General features: G+C 45.1%; 1 protein-coding gene across 2 annotated transcripts in view; it reads right to left on the reverse strand.

Annotated features, from left to right (window-relative positions):
* Window positions 1-6,146: 6,146 nt before the first annotated feature.
* Window positions 6,147-15,356, reverse strand: part of PBX1 (PBX homeobox 1) — a 326,056-nt gene continuing 316,846 nt past the window's right edge. The window contains exon 9 of one of the 2 annotated variants that reach the window (XM_072759601.1): window positions 6,147-7,655. In XM_072759601.1, coding sequence (XP_072615702.1) covers window positions 7,635-7,655 — 21 coding nt within the window. In that variant the 3' untranslated portion in view covers window positions 6,147-7,634. The remainder of the gene's footprint in view (window positions 7,656-15,356) is intronic. The other variant, XM_072759602.1, reaches the window with a different exon arrangement.

A 15,356-nucleotide genomic window follows, 5' to 3' on the forward strand; every position in this document is an offset into this window, starting at 1 on the left:
GTGTCAGCTGTTACAGCAAGTGCACAGAGCAGGAGATAGATGGGCCGTGACAGCAGAGGCCAGCGTGCCCGGCCCAGACCTGGCACCGGGACCCGCCTCCTGCCTGGGTGGGGGCAGTGGGGCTCCCCAGATGAGATTCAGGGAGGCTGGAGCTGCAAAGCCCCCTCCACTGGGTGCCATGGGGTCCGGAATGCCACTGCTAGAATTTTCCCTGTGCTTACGCACTATCTTTTTCTCATAAACTCCAACTCATTCAGTGTGAATTTGGGCATCAGCTAGCATTTTCCCTGGCTGGAAGAACCCGGGGTGGAAGCGTGTAGACACGAGGGCACAGAAGACAGGACAATTCACAGCTTTGCCTAGGAGTGCCCCTCAAGACAAAGCAGGAGGAGAACGTGTGTGAGCGGAGACAGAAGCGAACACTGACTGAGCATTTAGTCCCGAGTTAGGAGCTTTGCCTGAATTATGTGATTCTATTGTCACAACGACATTATGGGGTGCTTAAAAAAGAACCCACTCAAGGCCGCACATTCATTAGGTGGGAGCCCTGGAACCCTGCCTGGTGCCCAGCACAGCATCCCTTCATGATTATTACTTCCCATTATTTCTCTTCTCCCAAGGCACAGAGAACAGCAACAGATGCACAAGGTAAGTTCTCGGGACTTTGTCCTCTCTCCTGTCCAGCACACCAGACCCGGAAAGGAGCCATCAAATATAGACTTGAGTCAGCACATCCACTTACCAAGCCCCCAAGGTCCTGGGACAGCTGAGGGCTCCCATTCCTCGTAGACTTCCTGTGGCCACTCCCTGGGCCTGCACAGGGTCCTCACAAGGAGCCAGGCAGGAGCTTTCAGGGCCACAAGGGCAGGGTCCCATCCCCAGGGTGCCGAGGCTGATGCTGGGCGTAGGGTGATGATGGCTGCCCGACAAGATGAAGATGCTTACAGGGACCTCCTGCTCATCTTTGCCAACACTGCTGGCAGATTATAAGTGGCATCATTTAGCGCTGTGTTTCTAGCCTGAGGATTTTTAATTTTTTAAAACACTGAAGCCTGTGTCATATAATTGCCAGTATTTTAGTTTGCCCAGGACTTCTATAAACCACCCCCCAATTATTACCACTATAATTTCATAAAGAAGAGACCTTTGTGAAAAATGTAGGAAAGACATCATCTCATCATAAAAGACAAGCTTTTCCAAGAAAGGAAGTTGGTGAGCTATGTTGGCATATGTCTAGTTTTCATGTTTTGTTACAGATGTATGAAAATGCTCCCAACTGCATGATCCTTAGACTGATGTGTAAGCACCTCTAATTAAGGTGGGACAACCCTGGAACAACCCAAGTCAAGGGTGACTGGGCCAACCTTTGACCTCATTACTGACCATCTATGTGGTTCTGAGCAAATGGCACCATCTCCCTGGTACTTAGTGTTCTGCTCCACGGGATGGCGCAACAGCTCCCATCTTAGGGGCCACTGGGATGATTCAGTGAATAATGGGGATTCATCTGGTAAGTAGGGAATTAGAGAAAATGAGCTTTGAGATCCCTTCTGACTCCCCAAACTCCAGGAAAGCAGCCCAGGCCTCTTCCAGCAAATGAATGCCCAGAGAGAAAGTACATTCACAGAGAGAGAAAATGACCCTCAAAATGAAAGTATTCCATAAATCCTGGGGAAGATCAGATTTGGGGGGAATCCTGGCAAATTCTCAGCCCCAGTTTCACCCATGGTCTTCTTCCTGGTCTTATTCATACATAAATGAGAACGGCAAACACATTTGTGTTGTGCTTTGGCAGAGGTGGGGTCGCAGAGGCAGCCATGGCAGGTGGACCACCTCAGGAAGCTGGTCAAGGTCAGGAGATAAAATGCAAAGATGTGAAAAATTAAATAACAGAAGAATTCAATCCAAACCATTTCAGGGCCCCTAAATCCTGTTCCATCTCACTTCCAGGCTGTGACGCTCTCAAGAACATCAGACCTCAAGCTAATGCGTGGGAAGAAGGTGGGCACGGGGCACACATTGTGTGCCATGCTCATGCCTGTGAGTGGGAAAGAGGAGGCAGTGGGATGTCCTTGCTTCTCTCTCTACTGTCTCTCCATCTCTACCTGCCTCAGGCCCCACCTGAGACCTACTAACATGCAAGCGGCCCCGCACTCTTCCGGTTGTCAAGGGGGCAGTAGCTCTCCTTACATGTGGGGAGATTTACATGTCAGATGAATGAGGCCAGACACAGCTTAGGCAGGAGACCCATTTTCCAAAGCTCAAAGAATGATTTAAAAGCACTGCAAGCTCATTGCACCAAGTACCAGGCTGGATGCAGGTGTGTTGGTGGCACCTGCCTTTGCCTAACGGCCGGACTTCATCCTGTCTCTAGGCCCCATCATCACAAAACCTGGCCCAAGTCCAGCCTCATTTATACAGAGCGCATTTAGAGATAGTCCTACCAGCCTCAAGAGGTTCTGGAAGGCTGACCATCATGTGTAAAAGGCGCTGTGTGTGTGTGTGTGTGTGTGTGTGTGTGTGTGTTCATAGGATCCATCCAGGAAGAGTGAGGGCAATCTGGTTGCAGCTTACAGAAGAACCCCAAGTATCAGCATGTTACTCGATAATGTTGTAAAGGTCATCTTCCAAAACCAAAGTTCAATGGAAGATTAGTATGCTCACAGGAAGTGGCGTTATAAGCTCTCACTAGGAAGAGAAGACTGAGCCAAGCACACTCCACGGCCACACCACTAACTTCCCCCAAGCCCTTCACCAGCCCAAGGAAGCTGCATCCAACCCTACAGATAACAGTGCTTGGAAATATGGGTTAAGCATCCCGGGGATGCCTGAGCCAGTGGAAATGGGAGAGGGCAGCAGTGGAGGCTTGAAACAGATAAGAGACCTGGACAATGTTTCGTAGCTGCCAACATCAGCTTTCCCATCTGTTCTTTTAAGGTGAAGGTTGAGGCACATTTAAGGGGGGGGGGTGCAGGAGGCAGGTTTCTCAACTCTTGCCTTACTCGAGGTTTCTCCATTTTTTTATTATTTGCACATGTGAACCAGAAGCTTTCAAACAAATTCAGCAATTTTTATTGCCCTTTTTGGAACAACAGAGATAGTTTCTGTATGAGCCATCATAATTAAAATGTCATCCAAAGGGTCATCCGTACAACAATAGAACAGAATAATAAAAAGGATGAACTAGTTCAAATGGTATACAACCCATGGTCCCCTCCTCCATCTTGAGCTCCCACCTATTTTCCCTAAGAAGAACTAACTTTTGAAATATCGCAGGTCTCAACAGGAAAACTGCTGAACATGTAAGAGAGGAATTTAATAGGGTCTGCTCGGTGCAGGATCACCTCTCCTACTAGAGAACACCTAAAATTGGAAAGAATGACAGGTCATGTAAAAAGAGAAGGGGAAGGCCAATGGGGTGAGCATCCTGGGACAGAAAAATCCTCCACCAGAGCGAGGAGGACTCTACCAGGAGGTGCCAGGGCTGAAATGCAGCAGAAAATCCCACTCCCCTGGTGTGGATGTGGAGGACCGGGCTAAAAGTGGCTTTGAGAAGGTTTGTCATAAGCCGGAAAAGAATGTGTCATACACACGTTGAGCTGGGCCTCATCTGTCAGGCATTGCCTAGAGCACTGTAGTAGTCAGGGTCCTCCAGGGAAACAGAACCAACAGAACCACACACACGTGCGTGTGTGTACACCTGTGTATATGTATGGGTGCATGTACATGCATATGCATGTGCATATGTACATGTGCACCATGTGTGAAGGTGTGGTGACCAGAACCACCAACCGCCAAACCTATTCTTCCCCAATCCAACTGGTAATAGCAACCAGGGTCAGTTACCCTTGACTGCTTTCCTTACCTGCTGGTTTTTCCTCACAAAGGGCCCAATGTGCCCAGACAGCAGCTGCAACTTCTAGCCCAATGGCACTTGCCTCGTCTTCTGGAAGAAGTATTTCTTCTTTGTGAACCAGACTTCCAAACTCACAGAGACCAGAGGTATGGGAAAGGAGCGCGCACAACTGCCCCCCCTCCCACCAACCGCCACATAGGTCACTGGGAGTCATGGAAGTACGATCCCTTTGACTTCTACCCTTTGGTCTCAGATTCATGCATTCTACATCCCAGGGACCCAGCACCATATCATGACCATTGATTTAGGATGTACAGTGTGTTCTGGAAAAAGGAGCTCCATCATTGCAAGCAAGGTATCATCTCCAAATTGGTGCTTTCTTCAGAAATCCATCTTATCCTGTCTCTCCTGCTAGTTGCATCTGGATGATGTTGAATATCATAGGGAAAGCAGACCCCAGGATCCTGTGCTTACTGCCAACCCTCCTTTGCTATGAAATACGTTTCTTGGTCCAATGCAATATTATGTGGAATCCTGTGCTAGTAGATTTTAGAAGCTCTCAAAGAGTGGTACTAGCTAAGGCCTTGAAGGCAGGAAAGACAAACCCAAATGTGGGATATCTGTGGATTCCAGTCAAGCTGCATTTTTGCCTTTTAATGAGTAGAAGGGATTCCAGGTTGTTAAGTTGCTACCAAGTGGTTGATTTGTCTCCTTGGGATGGTGCCATTTGAGGGGAGGTTGGAGAGTTCAGTTTGGTCGATGTTGCTACATAGACATTGACAATGGCAGTATCTAGATTAGGCTTGGTGGATGGAAGTCCATGCATGTTCCCTGCTGCCATGAGCATTCCATTTATGGGCCCATTGTGCTAACACTGGAGTGGCCAATGAGATAAACAGGCTGATATCAACTTGAGAAGTCATTCTGTCTAATTGGCTGTTGAGTGCTTCTTCTGTGATGAATCTCCTCTGATAATCATTGAAGAAGGGATGGTTCCACACCCATGAGTCCATTCATATATGTCTTCCCAGGATCTGCATATTTCTGATCTTAAATCTCTCTTCTTCCAGGCCCCCAAACACTAGCCATGCCCTTCACCATGCCCATGAGTCTCTATGTATCTTTACTTCAGTTCACTTCTTTTCCCATACAAAGCAGAGGAAGAGAAGGTTCAGAAACTTGTGGCAGGTCTTCCTCATTACAATAGCTCTTACCCAACAGACCAAGGAACTGTGTGAGGTTTCTATCAACTATCAAGTTTAGGCATTGCAATCATTTATTTAGGGACTAAGGAAATTACCAAGGTTGGGTTCATGGACCTAGAGAATGCAGTAAGGACCAGACCTAGGACCTGTACTCTAACAACACATCCATGATATTTATCTCAGTTCCAGACATCAATGTCAGCTTGAGGCCTAAGAGCCTTCAAATGCTTCAGTAGTCTTCCTCCCCCAGCATATGCTTATTTGAGTAGAGCCAAGGACCTTTGGGGGAAGAAATTGGAAAATCATTACCATATATACATACTATGATATTTGAGAAGTTTTTCCACCTGGGCCCCCAGCCTTTCCTACTGTCAGTGGGTCCTGGGTCTGAAAAATGACTCATGTCTGGAAGCTGGGTAAGAGACTTTGACTTGTAGTTGGGGTGGCTGTGCTCAGCCTCCTGATCATGGATCCTTGGTTTCTTCAATTGTACAGATCCAGCGACATTCTTATTGGCTATCTCTCCATCTTGCCCCTAGAGATGCCATGTTTTACCAACCATCTCCATGGCGCTTTAAGTGCATAATCTCCCTCGCTGGATTCCAACTTGTCTTTCATTACAATAATTATACCCAGGGTCATTGAGATGTGGCTATCCAGCTTCTAGGAGACCTCTAGGCATGGGCAGTTCGTTACCTCCTGAGACAGCTTTTATCATCATTAGACAACCAGTTTTAGAGATCATTTCTTATGTAGCAGAAATATGCTTCCTGGAATTTCTATCCCTGTAACCACACCTTTAGTTATTTGAAAGAGCTACTAGGCAAAGCCTCCTTTTTAAAATTTCCCCCACAATGGATAATTCTTCTTGCTTCTAGATTAATCTAAATAAAGTCAGGCCTTCACATTACCAAGAGGATCAGAATGTTCATCCCAGATTATCTGGAGGGGAAAAGAACACCGAGGCATGGCAAAGTAATAATGAAATTGTAATGGAGACAAACAGGTACTGTGTGTAGAGTATTTTCTAGTACCAGACTCTGTGCAAAGCATATCACTCATATTAACCTCACAACAACCAGTCATTTATGCAACAAATATTTATTAAGCACCTAAATCATTCTAGAAACTGGAGATACAGCAGTAAAGAATACAAAACACCCTGCCCTTATAGAGCTTACATTCTAGAGGTGAGAAACAAGCAATAAATAAGATTCTTAAGTGCTATATATAGTGTGTTAGGTGTCAGGTGTTAAGGAGAATAATAAAATGAGGAAAGAAGACAGGAAATGCCAGGTGGTTTGCAAGTGTAGATGTCACGTCCAAGGAAAGTCTCACTAAAAAAGTAAGCTGAGTGAAGCCCTGAAGGAGGTAAAAGGGTGACCTCTGTGAATAACTGAATAATGGAAGACCATTCCAAAGAGGAGCAATAAAGGCAAAGACCCTGAGGTAGGTATTATTACGTTCATTGTACAGATGGTTAAATGACTTGCCCAACAGAACACCTCTTGAAGATAGGGCCAGGATTCAAACTCAAGTCTACTTGACTTCGGAGCTAGTATACCATACATCTGCCCAGTGATGGAGTGGGAGCAACCTTAGAGAATCCAGAAATGCTCTATGTTACAGATGGTGACACAAAAGCCTACAAGAGGGAAGCAACGTGTTCAGGTGAACACATGCAGGTGGTGGCTGAGCTGTGACCAGAGTGCTGTCATTTCCACTCCACCACCCCGGCCTCCAGAATCCAGATATTTACTCTCGGGCCAGAAATCTCTCCCAAACCAATTAATGGACTTGGTAAACTTCATCAATGTATTTTACTGAGGGGCATTTTAAAAGCATCTTGTCCTGACCCATCTACCCAGACGATGTCTCTGAGCCCTGACTTCTGTTTGTGTCAGAGGGTTAGTAACAGAGCATATTCTGTGGAGCTAGACACATCTAAGCTTGAAAACAGGCTCCACACTTTTCTGGCTACGTAACCTTGAGCAAGTTATTAAACATCTCTACCTCCCAGCATCATCATCCACAGGACAAGGATAGGAATGCCTCTCAGGGATGTGGTGGGGACTAGATAAACTAATACACATACAGCACCTTGCACAGGGACTGGCAGGTGGGAGATGCTCTAAATGTGTTCAAGGTCTTCTCCCCATGTAGTCGGTTGTATTTTCGCATGCACAACTCTCGCTTTCTTAATGCATTATAATTTTATTGAGGGTTGAGAAGTTGCCTTCTATAGCTAGGTACTCACCACATTTTATATTATATGGCAGTGCATAGTAAATGCTTCCAGGTGATTATTTGATTCCCGGATTAGTGGGGAAGAGAAAGAAGAGTGATTATTGCTTTGGGATTCTGTTGATGCAACAGCCATCTACTTGCAACATCTGCCGGCCCACTGCTCACCAGAGATGTTCGGGCTGATACGACTGGCCAGCAGGTATCCTCTTACTCCTTAAAAAGTCAATATGTGTCATTCTGGAAGACAGACCACTTTCCACGTAGAGGAAGACATTTCTTCAGTCAAGAGGAGAGGAGTAGCTGTCACCACCAGGACATCCAAACGATCAGTAGGTTCTTGCAATTTCCTGGTAAGAAGGCAAAATCCCAGTTTAACTCACAACTTCAACACCCTCTATCCACAAATCTTTCATCAGGGCTGCTATCAAAGAGTCAAATTGACCGATTTCAGCTTTTATTTCTTTTGCCCACCCTCTGGCAAGATCTCAACGAGCAGCTAACCAGCTGAAAATAGTAGGAGAAGGAAAAGGCCCAGCCCTAGATGATGCAGGAAATGGCTCATCGGCCATCAAAAATGGAAGTTACTTTTTCATTCATATAACGTGGGAAAAAATTCTCTGTGATAAATATTAAGAAGAGTTCAGTGGAGTAACTGTTTATAATTTCTTCTTAAGGAAAACAAGCGGATCATTTGTGTAGCACATTCTCTTACATTAGCTTGTTAAATCCTCATAACAACCCTGTGAAAATTATTATTATCTGTGTTTTACAGATGAAGCAATGATCAATTGCAAACTTAGAGCTTAAATCTACAGGCTCTTAATTTGAATCCAGTGGTGTTCCTCTGCACCTCATTTTTATGTTTCCATCTAAAGACAATTGATAAAGGATGGCCTCTCCTGATCCTATTATGCATCAGCAAAGGTTGAAGAGGGAGCATTACTGAACTGTCTCCTCTTTTAATGAATCTATGTATACACAGAACCAGGCTTTAATACAAAAGCATTTTCAGAGAATAAAAATAGTTTTGGAGGCACCTGGTTGGTTCAGTCTGTAGCGTGTGACTCTTGATCATGGGGTTGTAAGTTTGAGCCTCACCTTGGGTGTTGAGATTGCTTAGATATAAAATCTTTTATTTTATTTATTTTGTATTTATTATTTATTTTATTTTTTATATAAAATCTTTTAAAAAGTAGTCTTTGCAAAAGTTAATAATGTTTCTAAAGTTTAATGTGTACCTGTCTCTGAATAGCTGATAACACCCCACAGACATGAAGCTTTATCCCCAGTCCCTACAGAAGGGGAGGTAGGGCATCTGTATTTGATTTGGTGGCCGGGGGAATCAAGAGGAGAGAAAGAACATCTAGTCAAGTTACGAAAAGAACCAGAATCCTAACTTCTGAATTATATGTCAAGCTCAGCCTGACAAGCTTTTTGCAATAAATCCATCTATTGACAAATTGCCAAAACGTTAATTACAAACATATATATGGGCACAAAGAGATGAATGTCAGAAAATGAGTATTACTGTGTTAGGGTAATAGAATTACAATATTTTCCCACTTTTACATTTTGTGCAATGATTTCATGTTATTTTATACAAGGAAAATAAAGAAAGAATTATATTCCACCTTACTGGAACCTATGAGGGTGTCCATTTGCCCAGGGGTAGGTTACTTCTTTCCATCAAATTCCCAATATAACAATTGATTGACACTCTCAGGAGACTGATTTCTTCTGGGTCAGAGGCACTGACAGCGTTTTCTCAGTAACATATTATGCATGGAATCAGCACCCCACCCACAAGCAGTGGGGGCCTCAACTTCCTTTCAGCACACCTCATAATGAGCATGGAGGTGAGAGCTTGATTTGGGGACCAACGTCTCTTAGAGCAGCTTCTCTAGCAAGTTTTTTCCCCCTTTTATCATTATCTTAAGGGCTTGGACGATTTTTTAAAATCAATTATGTCAGTAAATACACCCAATTCACTAACTGTTGTAATTTCCCATGGAGTTCACTACTGTTTATAATTCCCCATTTAGCTTAGAATGCCAGAGCTTAAGGGAGAGAAGACAGTTGAACTTTCTTGTCTGCAGATAAAGAAAGTAAGACTTAGAGAATGTACTTCTAAATTAAAAATAAATATGAGGGCGCCTGGGTGGCGCAGTCAGCTGGGTGACCAGCTCTTGGTTTTGGTTCAGGTCATGATCTCACGGTCATGGGATCGAGCCCCGCATCCGGCTCTGCACCCAGCGGGGAGTCTGCTTGAGGTTTCTCCCTCCTCCTCCTTCTGCCCTTCCTGCTCACATTCTCTTTCTCTCTCTAAAATAAAGAAATAAATCTTGAAATTTAACATAAGCATGCAGGGACGCCTGGGGTGGCTCAGCGGTTGAGCGTCCACCTTCAGCCCAGGGCATGATCCTGGAGTCCCGGGATGGAGTCCCATACCGGGCTCCCTGCGTGGAGCCTGCTTCTCCCTCTGCCTGTGTCTCTGCCTCTCTCTCTCTCTCTCTCTCTCTCTCTCTCTCTCTCTCACTCATGAATAAGTAAATAAAATCTTAAAAAAAATAGAGTAAGCATGTATCTGATAGCATAGCATACATGTTATTTTTCCAATTATAATTACAAGCTGCCCTATAAAATAAGTCCAGCTGTTCCTGTCCTTGATATCACTGCCTCCCTCAATGTCAGTGTTCATTAGTTCAGTAGAAAGTACTCCAGCCCTGGGTGTTGAGGGCTTAAGAATAAGCTTGATCTATAGAAATTCCACATTTCATAATGAGACTAGATACTGCCTGCATGACCTTACACTGGACAACTGTAATAATAGGTTTATATTTCACGTGTTTTCTCTCAGAAGGATGCTATCCCATGATGTGAAAAATCTGAAACAGAATTTACCTAATCAAAAGAATAGGGAGTCATCCCTGTCCCATCTGGGGTAATCCCATGGCTTGGATAAGGCTGATGTCCTCTCCCAATTTCTGCTAATCCGAGGTAGGCACCAGGGAGGTGTGGCAAAGAGGGGGGCTGTTTGCTTATGTCCGTGCCTCTCAGCCTCTTAGAGACTCCTTGAATTTTGCTTCTGTCTTACACCACTTCACGCCCAATGTAATGTAACCCCTTCTTCAGAATTAGGAGCCACCCTCATGAGGAAAAGCATCTATTCCCAGTATTTGAAAGTATAGTATCTTTTGCAGGAGAATTCTGGGAAGCCAAGTTTAGAAGGATTCCCATTTCCCAGTACCCAGGACTCGGCTTTCTGGTCCCTTTTAAGCTCCTTTTCTGTCTCCCTTCTTCCTTCCACTTTTCCTCCTCCTTCCTTCCTGTTATCCTGAGAGCTCCAAGTTCACCTCCCTGTGGAATAAGACCTGTGTCACCCTTCCACCCCCCAAGACTTCACACTCGCCTTATAACACTTAACACATCAAAATTGGCACTTATTTTTCTCCAAAGAGATCATTGTCCCTTTAATGGCTTCTTTTAAGATCATAAAACATTTCCTCCATTGTAACCCCGACAAGATGCAGGCTCTGAACCGGGCACAGAGACAAGCAGGGCATGGTCAGGTCAAGATCTCCGGTAGGAATATGCCGTGGAAAATGATCTGGCTTCGTCTCCAAAAGTTAAACATTGAGTTACCGCAGGACCCAGCAGTTCCACTCGTAGGTATATGCCCAGGAGAAATGAAAACATGTCTCGACTCAGAAACTTACTTGCACACGGATGTTTACAGCCACAATATCATAAAAGCCAAAAGCTGGAAACAACTCAAATTCCCGTGAACAGGTGAATGGATGATGCGCTATAGCCCTGCCCTAGAATATTATTCAGCCCTGAAAAGCAACGCAGCAGGGTTTCATGCGACCACATAGATGGACCTTGAGAACATTTGCTGAGTGAGAGAAGCCAAACACGAAAGCACGCCTTTAACATCCTACATCTGTTATAAGCGAATCCATAGAGGCAGGAAGCAGATCAGAGGTTACCAGGTGAGGGGGGTGGGAGGTACGAGGAGCGACTCGAGGAGCGAGTATGGGGTCTCTGTGGGATGATGAAAATGTTTTGGAATTTTGGAATGCCTCTTGCTGTACAACATCATGAGTCCTGCAAATAACCCTGAATTGTATACTTTGAGATGCTTAATTGCATCATGTGAATTCCAATGAATTTTTTTTAGTACATCCCCCACCCCACCCCCCACCATCAGACCCCCCCCCATCAAAAAAAAAGAACAAGAAGAAGAAAAGAAGGGGGTCATGAAAGGAAGGGAAAGTGATGAGAACTTCCCAGGCTCTCCTGCGGGGGAGGACTGACTCTCAGGTGGGATCCCTGGAGTCGCCTTCACTTTCTGCACAGTGAGCCCTGGATTAGGGCAGCATGAGTTCATGGCTTTGGAAGTCTGGGCTCTGGCCCCAGATCTGCCAATTACCATCTGTGTGATTTTGAGAAAATCACTCAGTCTCTCTGGTCCTCAGCCTCAGCTGTTAGAGAAGGGGGTTGGACTAAACAATCTTGAGACCATTTGGATTGCATGCAACAGACTCTGGTTCTTTGAAGCAGAAAAGGAATGAATGGGAAAGTTGTCAATTCACTCAGAGACCTTTGGGAAGCCTAGACAATCAGTCCTGGCAGGAGACAGAACCGGGGCAGCGAGGTGGGCAGGGCTGGGGGGACGGGCGGCTGGGGGAGGGCTGCAGGCTCGGGGCAGGTCTCCTTGAGGTTCTGCTGCTGAAGCAAATGAGCTCCTGGCACTTTGAACTTGCATCTTTCTGCTCAAGACCTGGAGTCCTAGGAGGGAGGCTAATGGAGTAGGGTAGATCCTGTGTGCAAATCTCACCTAGGATGGAGGCCAATTTAGTCACACCTTCACCAACACTGCCCGGAATGGTGGAGATGGTGTTAGCAAGGGGCAGACACTGGGAAGTAGACAGTGTAAGCTTTTAGGACTTTTTTTCCTAAAATAGGAAAAGTGTAAGCTTTTAGGACTTTTCCTCCTCCTTCTTCCTCCCCCTCCCTCCTTCACTCCTTTTCTTCCTTTCTCCCTCCTTCCCCCTCTCCCTCCTTCCCTTCTTTCTTTCCTTCCTTCCCTCCCTCCCTATGTCTTTCCTTCCTTCCTTCCTTCTTCCTTCCTTCCTTCTTCCTTCCTTCCTTCTTTCTTTCTTTCTTTCTTTCTTTCTTTCTTTCTTTCTTTCTCTTTCTTTCTTTCTTTCTTCTTTCTTTCTCTCAAGGGCTCTTTGAAAACACCAACCAGCTTTTATACAATGGAGAGATCCAATGGTAGTAAACAAGGGTAAGCTGTTCTCTCCCAGAAAAATCCTCACTTCTCTGCAGACTCCCAGGAAGATGGGCTCACGGTGTGGGGAGAGGAAAGGGTTTCCCTGGCTGCAGCTGGGTACCAGCAGTGCCCACAAGGACCAGAGCCAGAGAGGGCTGGGAGTACTGAGCTGGGAGCAGATGGCCAGGAGAACAGACTACCAAAGACCCCCCAGGTACTGCTGCTCGTCTGAGGGGTTTCATTTCCGAGTGTTCCCATTAACACATTTTCTTGGCTTTAGTGTTATGGCTGCTGGGATGAGTGGCTTTTTTCCTTTTCCAAACTGTCCTTATCAGTAATGCAACAATAGCTAATTTAATTAGCTGACCTGAAAGGCAGCCAGTTTGAGCTAATTTGGTTTTGCTAGCTGCTCCCTGGTACGTACAGAGCTGATAAGCATACTTCCCTCCAGACAAACAGTGGGGGTTGGGGGGGGGCAGGGACAGCGATGGTGGCTCCTCCAAAGTCTGTCCTACACCTATGGGATTTAGCACTTGACCAAAGGCAAGTTATTCGGGAGTCAGTATTCCCCAAGGGCCTGTCAAATTTGTCAGCTGAAAGAGATAAAATAGACAACCAGGAAATTGCAAAGGCAAGGTGCCCAGGATGAGAGTGCCGGGGATAATGTTCCCCTTAGCAGAAAGAACTCTTGGCCAAAAGATCTGGATCTCAGCCACCGACTGCCCTTCCCCAAGTCATTCTACCTCTGCGTCTCAGCTACTGATGCATAGTAATAATCATCACTGCCCTACTTCCTCCACCCCCGTGTTGTAGAATGCCAACAATACATTGTAGATGACAGTTCTTTGACACCTGCGAAGGACTACACCAATGAGACAGTTTTGATAATTAGCACACTACCACTGAGTGTACTCTCTGCTTCTCAAGGGCAGGAACCAAATACCCTTCCTCTTTGTGCCCTAGCACTTCACACGGAGTCTCCACATAGAAGGTGCTCAACATGTGTTTGTCAGCTGAACGATAGAGAAGCAGGGCTATGAGGAGAGGAGAAGCGAAGGTTTAAGGTAGCAGGAGGACAGCACACAAGTAGGACACGGGAAAAACAAGCCTTCTTTTCAGTTCAGTATCTCAAGTTTCTCCATCCTTGACGAAAGACAGGTTTAGGAAGATACTATTGTTTATGCCAGATTTGTATTTAATGCAACAAAGGAGCTATTCTATTTCACCTGCACCTCTGTCCATCATCCACCACCCAAAGTGCTTCTACCCCAACTAGTAGGTAAAGGACCACACCCAGGGCAGGCTCGTGTTTACTCCAGGCTCGTTTTTCCTGCTGTTCAATGGGATCTGGATTAGAGCTTCCATCTATTCACAGTGAATAAATAGTGTATGTTGAACAAATTTTGAAAGAGTTGGCAAAGGAAAGATCTATATGGTTTATTGTCCCATTCCCATGACTGTAATATGCCTTCTGATTCTGGTATCTGGTCAACTGTATTTTCTCCATCACTGTATTGACCATCTGCTTCCACTCCACACACCCACGCAGGGAGACCTCATCCACTCCTACAGCCTCATCGACATCCTAAATGTTGATGACACACACACCCTTCTCTTCAACCTTGACCTCACACCAGAGCTCAGGATCCAGAAACACAACTACTTGTTGGAAGTGTCCCCCTGGATCTCCTATTACACCTCAGATGGGAGATGCCAGAAATCACCCTCATTACCTGTTTTATAAAATCTGTGTATCCTAATTTTCTTTCTTTGTGAGTGGCTCACAGTTCTAAAAGTGAGGACCCTGATCTTCCCTTCATGCTTCCTTCTAGGTATACACACTCCATTGATTCTGCTTTCTAAATATCCTTTGAATCCAAGCCTTTCTTAGCACTGAAATTAATTTATTTGTATCCTTCAATCTCTATCACTTACTCCAGAAAGGAGTATCTCAAAGCAGATTCTCTATCAGACAAATAAGAAAGACTCACTCACCTGAACTGAATTAAAATGTCCCTCCTTCTATTAGACGAAATTACAGATCTTTAGTGAGTATCTATTACTGTACTTAATGTAACCGAGTTTCTCTATTCTATGATAACAGGTATTCCAAGGGGCTCTAAATTGACAACGCAACCTCAAACTTGAGGTGAGTACCTCCTGCTCAGGTGGGACTGCGCAGCCACACCGCATGCTCAGTGACGGGGCTGCACTCTGGGCTGGCTTTAAACCTGAGGCTCAAACATAAGACACTCAGAAGTTTTCCCAGTGTTTCTGGGAAAGACAGAATAGGTTATGGGTGCCATAGTTTCTTCTTTGTGGATTCCTTGTCTTTGACTCACTTATGACGAAACCTAGAATCAGGTGTGGATCACCATCCACAATTCCAAATTGCAAGTATATGCCCAAAATACATTTGAAATATTTGGTATCCCTTAATAATAATTGGTGTCCTGACTACCATTTTGTTCTTCCATTAGTCATTTTTCTAATTTTTATTTAGTTACTGGTATGGTCTTTGAATCTAGATTTTTTTTCCCTAAAATGTGAACCCTTAGGGCTGCTTGTGTGGCTCAGTTGGGTAAGCATCGGACTTTTGGTTTCAGCTCAGGTCATGATCTGAGGATTGTTGAGACAGCCCTGCATGGGGCTCTGAACTCAGTGGGGAGTCTGCTGGGGTTTCTTGCTCTCTCCCTCTGCCCCTCCACTCATGCTCCCTCTCTCCTCTCAAAAATAAATAAATAAATACTTTTTTAAAAATGTGAAACCT

This window comes from Vulpes vulpes, chromosome 5, assembly GCF_048418805.1.
Source record: "Vulpes vulpes isolate BD-2025 chromosome 5, VulVul3, whole genome shotgun sequence".
Lineage (NCBI taxonomy): Eukaryota > Metazoa > Chordata > Mammalia > Carnivora > Canidae > Vulpes > Vulpes vulpes.